General features: G+C 54.7%; 1 protein-coding gene across 1 annotated transcript; it reads right to left on the bottom strand.

Moving 5' to 3' along the window:
- Positions 1-10,626: 10,626 nt before the first annotated feature.
- TMEM74B (transmembrane protein 74B) lies at positions 10,627-16,265 on the bottom strand. Its single transcript, XM_037143132.2, has 2 exons — positions 16,210-16,265; positions 10,627-12,445 (listed from the first exon to the last, which is right to left on the bottom strand). Exon 2 carries the CDS (start codon positions 12,402-12,404, stop codon positions 11,706-11,708), a length of 699 nt encoding a protein of 232 aa, XP_036999027.2. The 5' UTR covers positions 12,405-12,445; positions 16,210-16,265; the 3' UTR covers positions 10,627-11,705.
- Positions 16,266-17,797: the final 1,532 nt, after the last annotated feature.

Below are 17,797 nucleotides of genomic sequence, written 5' to 3'. Positions count from 1 at the left end.
GCCGATACTTGTTAGTCTTCTTGCGTATTGCCCTCCTAGTTGGTGTGAAGTGGTATCTCACTGTGGTTTTGCCCTGTGTTTTTTGTTTTGTTGTTTTTTGTTGTTTTTTTTTTTTTTAAAGAACTCTGACCTGGGCCAAACGAGGCAGAGACCAGAGGCAGTCACCCCTGGGAGCAAACCATGGCTTTGGGAGTTGCCATTTGGGGTGCGCATAGCTGGTGTGCCACAGAGGAGTTGGTTTGAACTTTGGGGGAAGGTCTGGGTTAGATGTGATATCAGATAGGTCCTGTCTGCAGGGAAGTTCACGTGACCTTTCCAGGGCTAGTGACATTCATGGCATCACTTTCACTTGGTTTGAAATTTCTTTGTTTATCCGGTGGCTTACAAGTCAAGGTCTGGTTCCAAACTCTGCCTTTTGGTTAAGTGCCGTAGACACTCACACTACCGTCTCCGGCAGCCCCACAGCCCCACCTTCTCTTCCTTGCCTCCCACCCCGTTTTTGAGCTGGCTGTGTTTCTCATAACTTCCATCTACTCAGTCACGAGCTTCTCCGTCAACCTCCATTATGAAGTCATGAGTTTCTTGAGACCCCGACTCCAAGAATTTATCGTGCTCAGGAGGGAGATTGTGTGTTGCTCTTGTTCTGGATGCTCGGTGCCTGTTGCTGCACAGTTAGAAAATGGGAAGCCAGCGCCACACAGCCTCACTCTTTGGAGCTCAGCTTCCCCGAGGGCCTCCCTTTCTACTGTCATGATGACGTTCTCCTACTGACCCGTGCCTCTTCACAGAAGGAAAAGGGGCATCTGTGGGACCATTAATAGCTTGTCGCCTTTATAATCTTGTCTGATTTGGTGCAGTTCCAATAAGACAGGTCCCACCACCGAAGAGAATAAAGATTCCCCACGTGCATATCCTCAGCTTTGCAGTAAAATGCACACGCTTGTGGGCCGTGCCTGACTTTCTGCACCTTAGGAGAGATTCAAGGACAGGCAGCTAAGTCCCCAGCCCTCGTGTGTTCTTGAAAGTACCACAGGGCACACCTCAGTGACTCCAGCTGTGCTTGTCCCTGAATCTGACCTGGAGGGTGGGTCAAAAGGCAGGAGTGGCAGGCAGTGAGGATGGGTGGGGCAGTGATGGATGACAAGACCCAGCTGACAAAGGACAGACCCTAGAATGCACAGAGCAGCCGTGATAATGAGGTTTGAATATCCCACTACTGGTAGGGCTGGGTAGGAGGTACCAAGCAGAAGGCACAGTCTCTGCTGAGGCTAACGATGCAGTCTAATAAAGGAGATTGGATGACCACATGAAAGGCCATGTGCCGTATGAGCTGCGTAAAGTAAAAGGTAAGTGTTATGAGACAGTGTGATGGGGGTTCAGAAGGAAGAGAGAGCAGGGGGAGGGTCCTGCTGAAGTGTTAGTTCTGGGGTTTGGTTAGTCCTGGGGTAAGTGGAAATGGCTTTAGCTTTTTTAAAAAAAAGTTTTGGGTAGAAAGATCAGCAAGATTACATCATCACTGTCAGGATCTATGGATCAGGGAACTCTAGAGCCACATAGCAGTTGCTCAGATCTGCAGCAGAAAGCGAACACCCTCTGTACTGCCACCTTGACTTCAACTCAGTTCAAGTTCAAGGCTCAGCCCTGACCAGTGTGGCTCTGTTGGGCATCACTTCACAAAACAAAGGGTTGTCAGTTTAATTCCCAGTCAGGACACGTGGCGGGTTGCAAATTCTGTCCCCTGCTGGGCATGTGCAAGAGGCAACCTACCAATATTTCTTTTCCCTGCTTTCCCCTCTCTCTAAAAATAAGTAAAATTTTTTTTAAAAATCAAGGCTCAATTGAATGCCTCTGATACAACCTACATCACCTCTAACCACAGCTACAGGAGAGCCTGGGAAAATGTCTTTGTTCACTTTTCCCGCCTCTGCATTCAGGAAGGCACATTGAGACGGCGGTCTGGTGAGCTGGCCGCCTGTGTCTGCCTGCACCACCAGCCGTGGAGCAAATGAGCACCGTGTTCATGCTTCCCCAGCTCAGCTGAGCCAGTCTCCATGATAGTTCAGCAAAGTGCACTGAGTGTTCTGGGCAAAACCCAGACCAGCATCCAGATCTCAGGAAAGGGCCTTTAAATCTATTTTTTATGAGTTCCTCGGGCTGTTCATTTTACCAGGCAAGTTCGAGAACTCCTGAGGAGGGAAGGGAAGACTTTCTGCATTCTCGCTACTTAAACCGTCAGCAACAGCTGGGAACTTGTTAGAAATGTGGGATATGAGGCCACACCCAAGGCTTATTAAATGAGACTGCATTTTAACAATTTCCTCAGGTGGCTTGTGTGCATTTTAGAGTTTAAGACACTTCAGTGTATGAACTGTTGATACATCTTTTTTCTTCACCTGGATGTCAGGTGCAGAGAATTGAGTCAGTCTAACTGACTCATGGCGCACTATGACTAGTGCATGCAAGAACCCCCACATTTTAAGTGTTTCTACTTTTATCCCTTGTATCCACTCCATTCCCTTGCCCCTATGAATCATTCAAATGTACTTCATATGTTTTAAAATATGCATATATCCTTGTAAAGTAGCATATATTATATCTTCATTATATAAATAATAACCATAATAAGATAACTATCCTCATTTTCTAGACCAGCAAAAGACTTTGGAAAAGGTCAAAGCCAAGCAGGAGTCTCAGAATCAGGCAGGCATGGCTGTGACTCCCAGCCCTGCCTTTGGTCATGTGGCTTTATCTGCAAAATGACCATCACCTCTACCTTCAGGGTGGTTGCCAGGTTCAGCCAAGTAATGTGCCTTAACAGTTGGAGCTTAGTGGCTACCAGCTACTATTATTACTGAGGACACATGAGTAGATAAGCCTGGGGACTTGTGGATAAGAGGAAGGGAACCTTAGGCTGCCTTCAAATGGTGGAAACAAGCATTTATTTGGTACTCAGTGTGCTAGGCTTTTCCTAGTCTTAGTATCATAATCATCCCTGACATAACACTGTTAGCAGCATTGGTTGAGGGGCTGGACTTGCCCCCTAGGGGCAGTAGAACTGTGATGGGAACCTGGATCAGCCTGTCTAAAGCCAGTGCTCCTTTTATGGAACTGTTGTACCCTGTGCAGGTGAGGATCATGGATCCCTGGGCAAAATCCATTCCTGAAGCTGGAGAACGAAGTCAGGTCTTGGATGAGACAGGAACATAAACCCGAGATGGTCTCAGACTCCTGTGACTCAGTCCCGTTTGTGAAGTGTGTGTCGTGTATCAGGGCACTTTCACACACCTACGCCCAGGGCACCCAGGTTAGGGGCATCTGAAACCACCTAGCACAGGACCCGTTACGCAGAGGAAGAAACAAGCCTGTGAAGGTCCCTCTGTGAGGGTGAGCCCCTGCACAGATTCACTCGCTCCAGAAATGGGCTTGCGCTCCCTGCAGGGCTTTGTCACCTGATGTTGCTCAACTCTAGTAGGACAGGAGCTACTCTCCATATTGAACAGATGAAAAAGCAGGCCCAGAGCCAGTGACCTTCCGAAGGCCATGCAGACCTCAGAATTCCTAGTTCGGAGGCTCTCCTCCTATAAACTGCCTAAAACAGTTTGATCCCCATTATGAATCTCCCACCTCTCCCCTTAGCTAGTCGGAGCATTAAGAGGAAGGCACTATATAGGTTCAGCACCCTGGTCAGCGCCCACCTGCGCCCTGGTGCAGCTGCCACAGGCAGCCCTTAGGCCAGGTTAGGTCGGAGTTTATTGCTTCCTAACCCAGGATATCCCACTCCTGGGACAGACGGGCATCTCTACGAGAAGGGGACCTGTGCCTAGGTGTCCTCCCCACTCCTTCAGATTAGAACCTCAGGAGCAGTTTCAGCCTGTGGGTCTCTTGGTTCCTGGGACATAAGTGAGAAGCCTGTGAAGAAGACAGGGATGTGCAGGGGCCCTGAGCCTGGAGACCTTGGGCAAGTCCTGTCCCCCCTTTGGCTCTCCCCATCCATAAAATGGGGATAAAGATGGGCCTGACTCACCAAGATCCTGCCCATCTGTGAGATTCCGTGATTCTAAGGAGGCCATGGACCCGACCAAGTTTGGTGCTCCCCACTGCCCTCCTCTTCTCCACAGAGCTTTCCAACTCATATTTAAATCACGGGCCTTCAAGGGGCAGCCCACAGCCCTGATCTGTCCATAGACATGCTCTGACTGTCCTGCATATTATTAAATTTGGTAAGATGCATGATGGCATATTGTTGGGTTTGAGCTTTGACTCCTCTATTTACCAGCTCTCACCTGTGACCTTGGGCAAGTCACTTAAGCTGCCTGTTCCTCGGTTTCCTCATCTGTGAAATGGAAGTCATGATAGCATCCACTCTGCAAGGTGGCTCTGAAGTTTAAATAAGCTAGTGGATGTAAAGAAAAGGGTGCCTGGTTCAGAGAGGACACTACTCCATTTAAAAGTGTGATGACCTAATGTGTGACGCATGCCCGGTTCATTGGAATGTAGGAACATGAAGCCTTTTTATCCAACTGACCTCTCTCCAATCCGCCTTTCTCAACTCAGCAGCCCAACATAACTGGTCACTCTGGCTTTTAAACTCAGTCCAATTTAAAACTTTTCTGCTCACATCCAGTTCTAAGATGTCTCCTCTGAGCTCCCTTGCCCCACTGCGGTGGGTTGGGGTGGAGGGAGGAAGATAAACTGTCTTTTCATGGGCCATGGTGATGGGGATGGTGGGGGCAGGTGCTCTTACTCTAATTCATACCAGGGTGTTTGTGTTTGGGGTCTTTTTGTTTATTTAGTTGGTGGGTTGGTGGGTTTTTTCTCTCTCTTTTCCTCCCCTCCCCTCCCCTCCCCACCCCTTCCTCTTATTTGATGATGGGGTCTCCAGTAGACGACACCCATGATTTGGGGAATGGTGAGAGCTTTGTCCTACACTCTTCAGACAGGAGTCTGGGTAGTCAGGGACTCTGTCCAGTCCACCAGAGGCCCACAGTCCATCTGCTTCTTGAGGTAACATGGGGGGCTGCATAGCCACCCCACAGCCCCAGCTCCTCTCCCCTCCCCACACCAACACGTGGGGCCCCAGAACTTCCCTCTGTGAGCCTCGGACACTGGGAGGGGATGCAGGGCTGCCCTCCTCCTCCCTGATCGTTAACACCACCATCCCTTCAAGCTAACACCAGCTGTTCCCACGCACCTCCCACATCAGAAATACTCCAGGTCAGAAACGGACCTCATCTCCACCTTTCACCATTGCCCCCAAGCTCCAGAGGACACCCCTGGGCAATACCTTATGTTTTTCATCTCTTCAGGGCTCTCTCTCCAAAACTGGCACTCAAATCTTTGTTGAAAGAATGAAGGGTCTCAGATGAACAGTGCACAAGCCTCCAGCTGGGAGGCAGAGGCTAGCCCACTTCTTGAGGGCACCCCCTTCTCGCTGCATGATTTTGTAAGCCCTCGGCAGGGGGAGGAGAGTGGATGTCGGGGCCCAGCAGGTACCATCTCACTGGATGTTTCTTTGTCCTCAGTGTTTGGCCTGTTACAATTCTCATGCAGTGGGATGATACCTTTCTCCAGCCTTTTACCCACACAAAGGTCCAGACATCCAGCTGCTTTTAAAAAAAGTCAGGATCTCTGGCAACCCTGAGCCCATCCATCACAGGGCAGCAGCCAGCCGGAGATGAAGCCAGCGCCCCTTAATCCTGCCCCTGCTGTCCACAGCCACCTGCTTCATTCCTGAATGTCACCTACAGGAGTTTGTGCTTGGGCCCCTGCTTTCATTTTTTATGGGGGAGGGTGGAGACTCAGGGTGAGAAGACAGATGGCTACTGGTGAGTCAGCAATAGCAACTCATCTGTGGGTACCTAACCCCTAGGAGTGGCTTCAGTAAAAGGAGATATGAACACACAGAGAGGACCAAAGAGAAAGATAGGGAGAGATTGGAGGAAGAAAAGAACTGAAAGAAGGAGAGGGATGGCCTTTTCTGGATGCCCTTGACCCTACATCAGTATTGCCCCAGATGCCCCACCACCTGGAAAGAGGTTGGCATGGCAGCTGCCTTCCCCTGCCATCCCTGCTGCCCTGGGGCCAGCTTTCCCGCCTGAAGATCCTTCCACTCCCTGATCTCCCCCCCGGCCCAGGAGAGCAGCCGCTGCCACCTCAACCTTGGCAGCTCGGAGGCTGAGAAGGGACTGGCGGCCAAGATGGAGTCCTGGAAGTTGGGGGTCAGTTCTCTGGCTGCAGCTGATGACCACAGTCCCATGGACTGGCCTCCCCAGTACCAGGGTCACCCCTACAATGTGTTTGGCATCAGAAGATTCTTCCTGCCACACATTTGCAAGCAATCATAATGACCAACAGTGAACCTTGGCACGTACCAGGCCCTGCGCTGCGTGCTGTACTGGCGTGAACTCGAGTCCTCATGACAACTCTGAGTTGAGGACAGTCATCCCGTCTATAGGTGACGAAATGCAACCCCCCACGATGATGCCCCTGCCTTTCAGCACACCTCGTCTTGATGCTCCAGCACAGAACCCTCGGGCCTCCCTGCTGCCCTGCCTCTCCCCAGGGCACACCAGGCTGTCTTATGCCCCTGAGCCTCTGCTTATGCTGTTCCTCTGCCTGGAATACCCTTCCTGCTCCCCAGTTCCCCACATTAGATACTGCCTCGATGTTTAAGATTCCTGTTAGACATCATCCCTTCGACGAAAGCCTTGCCTGACCCCAACTCAATCAGATAATCCTGTGCCTCCTCTGTGCCCCTCAACATACACAGCCTACCAGACCCTGTCCTGTTTCCCTAGAGGGTCTGTGACGAACTCCCAGGTGGGGGCCATGAGTCCCGCAGTACCATGCATGCCCAGGGAAGAATGCAGGCTAGGTGTGAACAAATGGACGAGTGAACATGATCAGCTAACATTACTGAGAGATTATGAAGTGCCAGGCACTGTGCCAAGTGCTTTGGAGGTATCAGCTCACTCGCTTCTCACCACTCCTTCTGAGGAAGGTGCTATTCTTATCTCCCCTCCCCTTTCATAGATGAGGAAACAGAGGCCCAGGTGCATTCCACATCCACCAGGCATCCAGGTAATCAGATTCAGAGCCGCCGCCTTTGCACTGTTACCTGATGGATGATCCTCAGTGGCCCCCTTCCATCGGGGCTGGGCCCCCAGACCTGAGGTTGAGTAGGGAGAAAATTCAGAAGTGCCGCCCCTCCCTGGAGGAGGAAGGCGACTGTCCTGCTGTCCTCTGCTCCATTCAGCTCTCCTGGGCCCTCCCATCTGCTTGTGGACAACCCGACCCAGGAAGAAGAGTAATGTGGAGAAGGGTGTTCGGGCCCAAGGCAAATAGATACAGCATGTCCAGGTGTGCTACGATGCTGCTGCCTCTAGCCAGGCTCTGGCCGTTGGGCATTGGGTTTTGTCGAAGGAGGGGAGTGGAAGCTTGCAGGGAGCCTCCCAACTAAATCCTGCCTGATTCCACTACACAATGTCCCTGAAGACTTCCAATGCCTGACCAGTAAATTCTAACACACTTCTACTGACAAGGAGCTCCCTGCCACTCCAACCCAGGCAAGATCTCGGCAAGCTTCTCCTTCCCTAGCTGAAATTCCCCTCCTTGGGGACACCAAGTGTGGGGGGGTCCACCCTCTGGCAGAGAAACCAACAAGCTCAGCTGGAGGGCATTTCCTCCCAGACAGAACCCATAGATAGAAATCCACCTCCTGTGGCTGCTTCACAATGCCTCCCTTTCTCTCCCTCCTCATGCCCCTCCAGAGCTCTCCAGACATGGGATAATATGCTCTTAACTTTGAAAACCCTCTGCTTGTGCTTTCCAATTCCCTCTGTCCCCAGGGAAGGCAGAGTGGGAAGGACCAGAGAGGTGGAATGATTTCCCCAAAGGCTCACAAGGAAGGGGTGACCTGAAGGACCTTGATCACCTAGTTCCCAGCCCAGAACCACTCAGAGTTCCAGGTGAAATACACTCCCTGGACATCATTCCCCTTCCACCCAAGTGAGGGAGCCGGAAAGATCCCAGTGAGGGAGCAGGAGAGATACAGGGATGCCAGCTCGCCATGGAGAGGGGAAACAGCTGCTGGGAGGTTAACGTCCTGGGAACTGCAAGACCTGTGGCTTCCAGAGAAGGAAAGCATTATCAATGATCCAGAGGTTGCCCTGACTTGCAGCTGCTTTAAGAGCGTGTGTCCTTGGCTTCGGGGCTAGGTCAGAGGGCCATGTGTGTGTATGCACACGATGTGTGTCTGTGAGTGGGTACGCATGCATCGGGGTGTGTGCATGTGTAGGTGTACAAGGAAGAGGACATTTTAAAGGGAATCCCAGAGAAGGGAATGCTTTTTCCCAAGGAAAGGAGCAAGGGTGGGGGAATCTCAGGCAGCAGGTATTCTCAGCTGGGCTGCCTCTGAGGTGAGCAGTTGTGATGGTGGAGTCTGGGGTGCTGAGGGCCAGGCCTGGGCTCTCAAGGGCGGTGAGTGAGGGAGAACCGGGCTGGTGTATCTCACAGGCTCCTACACCCCGAAGATTGTTCCCAAGACCAGCTGGAACCTGGCTACGTCTCGACAAGGCTGAGAGTGGGGACCTTCTGCCATCAGGGAGACCCCCCACCTCTCCCACATAAAGTGGCACCAAGGCTCTGCAGGAGGAAGGCAGGGACGCTAGTGTGGCTGGTGTGGAACGAGCCAAGAGGCTCTCGGGGAGACCCAGGGGCCGTACTGCTTAGGGTTTCATAGGCCACTGTGAGGGGTGGACCCAGGTGTGGGGGGACCCGAAATTCACACAAGTTAGGGGGATGCCCATTTTTTAAAAATCAAAATTACAAATAAAAACTTGATGCAAGGCCTTGGGAGGGGCCCAGGCAGGCGAGGGGTCTGCATGGTAAACCCCCCTTCTGGCCAGGGCAAGAATTTTTGCTCCTGCCTGGGGGTGGGGGGAGCCCCGAGAGGGCACTGAGCAGTGACCTGTCTCAGTTAGCCTTTTAACAGGACTTGTCTGCTGCAGAGTGGAGGATGAACTGGGGGCAGAGGGCGGGTGGTGGCCAGATTTCAAAGACAGAACCGAGATCTGCTGGTGGGTAGGGTGCCAGGTGTGAGAAGAGAGGCAGACAGCGGGCCTGAGGCTTTAGGCCTACCCCAGGTATCTCCAGCTGAGGCGGGGAGGTCAGTCCTTGTGACTGACCTCATTCCATGCGGGTCTCTATCTTACCTCTCACACCGAGGCCCTGAGCCCGAGCTTCCATTCCTCTCCACAACGAAAACGATATACCCAGAGAGGTGGAGTAAACTGCCTAATGTCACACAGCCAGTAAATAGCACAGCCTGGATTCAAACCCGGGCTCTCTCAACTCCCAAGTTCATATCTGCTCTAATATACCAGGAAAAGCAAGGTTTGGAGACCCTAGTAGCACGTCTAGTGCAAAAGGCAGTTCCTGGAGGGGCTGCACATTCCAGAGACCACAGGATCCTGTGGGACCACCCCACAACTACCCCATAAAAGACCTGCAAAGAAAGTTCTCAGTGCTCTACACCACTCTTGCCTGACTCCTTCCTCACCGTTTCTCATCCACTGATGGGGATTTCAGCTGCAATCCTGGGAAAATGCTTTTGGCAATTTCCAAGTTTTCTTAATTCACTGACAAGGTAATGACTGCCTCGATCCACTGCACCCATTTTCTAAAGGAGTTTCTGCATTAGGAGGCAGAGTAGGCTTCTCTGACTTAGAGAAAACCCCGGACTTGATCTCCTGATTTAGCTCCTAAATACAATTCATTGCATTTAAACTGTAGGAATTGATGGTCCCAGATGCATCCACCCAACAGTTTAGTTTTCAAACGAGTCCCCCACCATCACAGTAATCCAGATGATTTGGATGGATATTTTTATTATCATTATGAATTTGAAGGGCCTCGGCTCATTGTTTGGGATGGTCAGTTCCCCTGTAGCTTACCTAGAATGGCTCGTGCCACTCCGCACCCACTCCTCCTTCGGAGCCCTCGAGAAACTGACACCACAGCAGAAGCCCTGACTTGTGACTCTTTCACTGTCTTGAAGTTTGCTCTTTTCAAACCACGTCACTTTGACCTCAAGAACAGCACCGGGCAGGCAAAGTTGAACAGCCCTTGTTCCCTCCAACCCTCCCCCAGCCCTGTGCTTCTGGCAAAACCTGCCAGCAGGAGCGGATATTTGATCTGTCCTAGAGGCTGCAGTGTTACGCTGCCCAGATGTTTCACTCACCAGACAGAAAGCCTCAGGTTACAGCTCAGATGGGCTGTTCCAGCCTACACACCCCATGCCCACCCGCCCCCTCCAAACCCAAGGGACAGGCAGAATCCACGGCCCATGGGGCCAACCGAGGTGGAGTGAGTAGGACCTGCACGGAGCCGGGGGCTCACCAAAATGATTCCTTCAGGGTCTAGGAGGCCTGTGCTCTCAACGCCTTCTAGGGCCATTCAGACTGGATGGTGCGTCCCCCAGTCCTCAGACACCTGCATCTCCTTGCCCCCGAGAACCCACTTTCTTTCCCTGCCAGTAGTTTAAAAAGAGTCTGGATGGAGCCTGGAAGCTCCCCAGCAGAAACAGAACTCACCGCAATCAATGCGACTGGAGTTTCCAGGCCCCCCAAATGTGCCTGATTTCTCCCCAAATATTCTGGAACTGCACTTTGCTGCAAAGAATGGGGAAGAGGGGGACATTACAAAATCAGAACTAAAAAAAAAAAAAAACGAAACATTTTTTTTCCGCCGTCAGAAAAAAGTCAGGCACAAGAGACACACTCTGAAGGAGGGGTGGGGGGTGCAGGCCCCCACCGCGTCCACAGAAACACAACCCAGCCCTCGCCCTTCCTGGTATAAAAGACCCCTCTTATTCCTGGAGTTGCTGAAAACTGTGCACTTGACTTTGTGAAATGTGTGCTGAGATCTAGCCACTGCAGGAAATTTCAGCCCAAAACCAAAACCTTGAACTTTGGATTTAACCCAGCGTCACTGGGAGACTGAGGGACCTCGGGCAGGAGTGCCAGCTGCTGGCTGTCTGACACTGGAGGCCACCAAGATGGCCAGGCCAGAATACGGCACAGAGAATGGTGAGCTCCTGCCGAACACCCTTCTCCCCTTGAAGGAGTGGCCAGAAGCAGATACTGGGCACCCATTCCTAGGGCTGACCTGGAGGGCCCAAGGGATCGTCCAATCCAACCCTCACTTTCAGTCAGGGGACCGGCCTGGAGAGGGGACGGTCACCCCAGTGCTGACTTCTCCCCTCATGGTGAAGCTACCTCCCACCTTAGATGGTCAGGGCTGAAAGGGATCCCTCCAAAGTCACCAACACCCATCCTTCGTGGACGAGGACTCCGGAGATCCCGGAATTCCCCGAGGCATGAAGAAGAGGATGGGCAGCCTTTCAAACTGCTCTCAATGCTGAGAATTGCCAAGAACCCTCATCCTCCAAGGGCAGCAGTTCCCGCCGATCTTCTGTATTTTTAGCAGCAGAAGCCACCCTCCGAACAAAACCTTATGCAGAACTTGAAGCTACGAAACAGATCAGGGGGCCGCCCTGCACGGTAGAGCCTGAGCCAGGCCCCCAACTCCCTTTCCAGCACCTAAGACTCTTTCCCCAGGGCCCTGTGAGGAGCTCAGTCTAAAACCCATGGCCTTGGGGGCTTGCAGCCCTAGAGCTGAAGCAGCTAGATCAGGCGGGCTCTTATTTAAGACGCCTGCAGGGTGTGGCTGGTCTCTGAGACCTGGACAACTTCGTTCTCCACCAGGCCCTGGCCCCCGTCCCCATTGAGCTGTCTCATGCGCAGGTTAATGGAGCCGTATGTCTTCCTGGAGCCCCTGCCGGGGACGAAGGTCGGCCGGCGGTAGAGCTCGCCCTTGCACAGGGAGATCATCAACAGCACCGACAAGAGCATGCCGCCCACTGTGAGCAGCCCCAGGCCCGCGATGATGCACTTGTCCAGGTGGGACCCCAGGCGGGCGTAGTACATCTCCAGCCGCTCCATCTCCCGCGCCGTCACAGAGTCCGGGTTGACGCGGGCCTCACGGGGAATGGCGTACGCTGTCACCACCAGGAGGATCCCACTCACCAGGAAAAGCAGAGCGGAAACGAAGCCATAATCCACCGGGCGGCTCACGGGCTCCAGGCCCGGCCCCTCTTCCGAATGCAGGGACAGATCATCCCGCTGGGACCGAGGCCTGGAGGGGGCACCCCCGGAGGGGCTGGAGGAGCTGCCCGGTCTGATGTCCCCTGGGTTCTGGAAATGGGTCTCATGCTCCTCCGAGGAGAAACAGGCATTGTCCACTCCCTCCCTGGGTGAGGCCCCGAGGCCTACGGGAGCTGGTCTCCTGGGGGTCTGCGGACCGTTGCTCAGTGTCTTCAGTTCCAGCCCAGGGGGGGATGCCATTGGGAAGGAGGGCCCCAGTTCATCCCTTGGCCCCTCGGCAGCTGGAAGAGAAAACAGAAAGTCAGTTGAATGTAGCGAACCTCTCCCAAGGCCCTGCTGGTGATGGACTGCACACTGGGCCCGGAGCGGTGTGCCGACGAGTCAGCCATGGCTCCCACCCGGGGGAGCCCGCCAGACAGAGGGGAGGTGGGGAAGGGCACAAAGACAGCAGTGTGAGCCAGTCCGTGCTGGGACCCTGCTCCGCCAAAGGCGGGCATGTGGCTTTGGGCCATTCACATATCCCCTCTGGGCCTCAGTTTCCCCATCTACTAAATGACACTACTGCTACCACTCCCTCCATAATGGGCTGTTGTAGACACTGAGATGAACTGCATAAAGCACTCATAATAATAAGTGCTCGGGAAGTACCAGCGATGAATTATTATTATGATGGAGGGAACTTAAACACAGTAGGTACCAGGTTCAAGTCCCAGCTTCACCACTTGAGCTGGGGCAAGTGATGTGACCGCTCCCCACGCAATTTTCTTATTTGTGAAATGGGAATAAGCAAAATGCCTCCCTCGTTGGGATGATGGGAACATTTCATAAAACCACGCATGGAAGGCCCTGGCCGATTCAGTTACTGCACACTTGTGACTTAGTGAGGATGACCGTGAGCGGGGAGGGGTCGGGATGGCGGAGGTGGTGTGGGAAGGGAGAGGAGACAGTCAGGGAAGGTTCTGGCAGGTGGCGGCATTTGAACCATACCTGAGACGGTGAGTGGGGACCCAGCAGTAAGAGTGGATGCGGGCATTCTGGACAGGGGGACCAGGTACTGCAGAGGTCACCTGGGACGGGCTCTCAAAGGACTTGACAGCCAGGTTAAGGGCCGGGAGTGCCGGCTGCTGCCTAATCTCCGAGTGCTCTCTCTGGCTGCTGTGCAGAGGCCAGGGGCCCAGGGAGGAAGCTCATGAGGTCAGGGCGACACAGACAGAGACTGAGAGGAAGGAGCATATTTGAGAGCCAGACTGAGGTCAAGTCAAACGCCTCCATGTAGGTAGAAGATGGGGGTGGGCGGAGGAAGGTGAACCTGGATGAGGACTGCAGAAGGGGAGATGGGATGGGAGGGAAGCAATTCATAGCCCATGCGCCCCCTTTGGTTCACAGAAGTCTGTTTGTTTCTGATCTGTTCCTTTGTTTTTGGTTATATGTATATCAAGTATATATAACCAAAATGTAATGCATATATTACACTTTAAGCTTTGCGTTTCTGCCTTCTCTTACAAAATGGAAGCACCTCACTCAGGTGTTCCAGGTGTTCCACGCCAGGCCCCATTCCCTACAACACTCAGCTGGACCTGACGATGGGGTCCTGCCACACGCAGGTGTCCAGTGCTGCCCCCACAGGCCCCACCTCAGCCCCTTCCCTCACTGGCATGTCCAATTCCTAGTCTGGCAGCAGAACCCCTCTGTTCCCCGTACACACCGATGTCCTGGGAGCACAACACACACCCAGGGCCCCAGGCACACAGATCCAAGTCCCACTCTGCGCAGAGAACCCCCAGATGCAGAGTGGCTCACACGCTTTGGCGTGTCTACAAACACACACACAATTCTCCATATTTCTCTACACTCTCATGCCTGAATTTATTTTCGAGTGCATTGTAGTTCCTTGCAGTGTATATGAGTGTATGTGCGAGAGAGAGAGAAAGAATAAGAGTAGATTAATGAAGGGGGAAATGAATGAATGAAATCGAAAGAGCCTCGGCACAGGAAGGCCCGTACTTTGATCTTTCTGATCTTGGTGCCAACACGGACTTGCACTGGACACCTCCTCTTAGCACACACTGGGTCTTTCATCTGAGTACAAAGCCCGTTTCCACTTCCAACCCATTTCCATCACCACATCCCTCTTTCTCGAGTTCCAGTGTAATAAATGTTCACTGAGCACCCACACTCCCTGTTGCACCCAAGACCAGGCACTTCCTCGGGAATATCTCCTAGAACCCTTGCCAGCCCAGAGAGCAGGAATTACTGTCTCCCTTTGACAAAACGTAGCCAGGGTCCCCGGGTGTGCATGTGGGTACACGAAGGTGAACGCAGGTTCCCTAAGGACTGTTACCAACTCCCAGCCTGCAGACCCACCCATTCCTGCACCAGGGGCATTGCTCCACCCTCCCTCCAGCCCTCGCTCTAGATTCTCTACTTTATCCCACTGTTTAAAAGCCACAGAGAGCAGCTTGAGGGGGGGTAGACATGGGAATTCCATCCAGGTCCCCAGCCCCCTGCCTGGGCTGCTCCCACTCCCAGTAAATCAAAGGGAGAACTATGTTGTTTGGCTTTTCTACTTTAGGCACCAAAAGCATTTTCCTGCCCAGTCACTAACAGGGACTGGCAGTGACAGCTCCTGCCCATGGGCGTCCAGATGTGCCCACCCCCCAACCTCACCCCACCCCCAGGTTTGCAGCACTCTCCAGAGAACTCAGCTCCTGGAGTGGCCCAGGAACCCCCTGCCCAGTTCCACACACTGAGCCTCTGTGTTCCAGAGGAAACCAGGGCACCCAAATTCTGACAGCAGGGCTCTCTTTCACCAGCAGGAACCCAGAACTTGTTCCTTAGGATGCCAGAGTAAGGAAGAGGGAAGAGAGAAAGGAGACTCCCCCTCATCCAGGGTTACCTTGTCTCACACACAGGTTCAGACACACCTACAGTTACACAGGCACGCCCAGTCACTTACCCAAAACATAAGGAGACACAGAGTGACAAAGATGCTAAAGTTCACGGCTCACACACTGCGACTGTACCTATGACGCCCCAACTTCACCTGCAGTTCAACAGGACCTGAAAGGCACACCCTTGTTCCACATTGCCTCCCCCCGCCCCGGGGGCCGTTTCCACACGCAGCACCCACAGTCACAGGAAGCCACGCAGCGTGACCTGCAGATTAGTGGGCCACACTGGTACACACACCCAGAAGGGACAGAGTTGGACACACACACACACACACACACACACACACACACACACACACACACACACTTAACTGCCCCTAGGACTGCGAAAATCTAAGCCAGAGCAACCAAGTCCCACCCGGGCCCAGCACCTCACCCACCAGCGCTCACTAACACGCGGAAAGACAGACGCACAGCGGGCGTGGGTGAAGCTTCACAAAACCCCACCGGCAGAAATACGCTCGAGTTGTACACAAAGCCTTGGGGCGCGCCACACGCACACGCAGGTCCACGCTGTTATATCCAAAGTTCCTCGCAGGAAGCGCCAACACCCGGCTGCCCGCCGCACCCGCGCGCCAGCCTGCCCGCCGCTCACACCCCCTGGTTCTGCCCTTGACCACAAATGCGGCCGGGCCGGGTCAGGTTTGACTGGGCCGAGCGACGCCGGCAGCAGGGTGGTCAGGCGGCCCTGAGAGGCCAGGCTCCCCGAGGACCGGCGTGCGCCCCGGTTCCCTCGTCGCGTGTCCTTCGGCCGGGCCGCGAGGTCAGACTAGCTCTCCACGGTAGCCCCTCCCCGCCTCGGGCCTCCGCCTCCCGCCACCCCCGCAGTCCCCTCTCCTCGTGGGTACCTGTGCCGGGCCTCCCTCCCGGCCTCCCCACGCGGGCAGCTCCGCGCCGGGAGGCTGGCGGACGAGAGCGAGGGCGCGTCCTCGCCGGCCCCCACCAGCTTCCCTGCAGCCGGCGCCCGCCCGCCAGTGTCTCCGCTGCGGCGCAGCCCGGGAGGGCACGGGCCCGGCCGCCACCGGCTCTCCTTCCCCAGCTCCCGCCCGCCCCCTTCCCGGCCCAGCGCAGAGCCGCTGCCGAGGCGCACGTACCTGCTCGTGCCGCGCGGGGCTACACGGCGTCGGCCGGGGCCGCTGGGGTGCTCGGGGGAGGAGGGACCAGGGAAGGGGCGGGAGCCGGGGATCGCCTAGCGCCGCGGATCGAGCTCCGCCCGCAGCCGGCGAGGGCGCCCGGAGAGTTAGCGTGGGGAGGGACCGGGAGGGGGGTAACAGACTGGGGTGAGGGTGGGGGGCCATAGCTCCATCCTTCTCCCGCTCTCTTAGGGCTGATCTCCGGGCCAGGGGAACTGAAGCTTCGAGCGCGAGTTGCCGGGGCCCGAGGGCGAGGCGTTGGGGGGTGTGTGCTGAAGACCCCTCCCCCGCTGCTTGCTTGTGTCCACCGCCCGAGAGTCCGGACTGCGCCAAGCTCTGACGCCGCCTGCCCGCCCCAGCCCTTCCCGCTCTCGCCCGACACACAGGGCCCCCAGGTGGGTCCCAGGTCTTTAGGTCCGGACGGTCTTCTTGGACTCGTGAGGTTCCGTGGCTCAAGCGCGCCACCTGAGGGCTGAAAGAAAGCCTTTGACGAACGCCCCCTATTCGCCAGCCCCACTCCCACCTTCTCCTCTGCTCTTCTTTCCCCGTGGGACAGCGAGTGTGCAGCCCGAGAAAGGTGCTCTCTTGGTCCCCTGGAGCCCCGGGCGGTGGGTGTGGGTGAACAGGCGATGAGTAGGGTGACTTTCACTCTGCTTCTTTCCTTTACAGGGCCTGGATCAAGGTGAATCCAGTAAGGTGCCCAGAGCACAAGAGTTAAAGAGACACTCCCTTTTTGGGGCCACGGCCAAGTCCGAAGAGAAGTTTAGTCTGAAGATCATGGGTTCCTGGGAAGACTCCGTGGCCACTGGTGTGGCCTTAGGTAAGTCCTCTTGCTTCTGTGAGCCTCAGTGTTTGCCCCTGCTGATGGGGTCTTGAAAATGCGGGCTCCTATGGCTCTGAGAGGGGGTCAGCCATCTGGAAGGATACGAGGCAGAGGAGGGGCTCTGTCCTGGCACCTCAAGCCACCTTATTGGACCTGCCCTGCTCCAAAGGCCTGGGCAGTCCTCAACCACCAGGAGAACGGAGGTCACTCCGAAGCCACGTGTCTGGCCCTTTCAGGAGACAAAACCCAGGCAGGACCTCCAGGGTTGGGATGGAGTCAGTCTTTCTTCCCTTCCAGAGGCCCGGCCTATTGTTAAGGACTCCGAAGGTGCCACTAGGTGTGGCACAGACTCGGGAGAGTCTCAGTTCTACCACTCACAGCTGTGTGGCCTTGTGCAAAAGGCTCCCCTCTTGGAGCTCAGTCTCCTCATCTGTGGTAAGGGTTATGGGATTAGACGAGACCCTCCTTATGAAGCACTGGCAGTCCCCCCCCCCCCCGTCCCCCACCCGACCCCTCAGTCATGCACAGTCCTGCCTCAGCCACTGCCTGTGCCCTTCCTTCGGCCTGGGACACTCCTCTTCCTGATATCCCCGGAGCTCACTCTCTTACTTCCTTCAGCTCCTCACTAGCTCGGAGACACCTTCCCAAACCATCCTTTTAAAAATAACAGCGCCCAGTCCCCTTTACTCCTTAACTCTGAATTTTCCTCCATAGCACGGATCAACT

This window comes from Artibeus jamaicensis, unplaced genomic scaffold, assembly GCF_021234435.1.
Source record: "Artibeus jamaicensis isolate MK-2021 breed Jamaican fruit bat unplaced genomic scaffold, CSHL_Jam_final contig_685, whole genome shotgun sequence".
Lineage (NCBI taxonomy): Eukaryota > Metazoa > Chordata > Mammalia > Chiroptera > Phyllostomidae > Artibeus > Artibeus jamaicensis.
The sequence above is the reverse complement of the archived record's forward strand: the minus strand, read 5'-3'. Positions and strand labels throughout refer to the sequence as shown.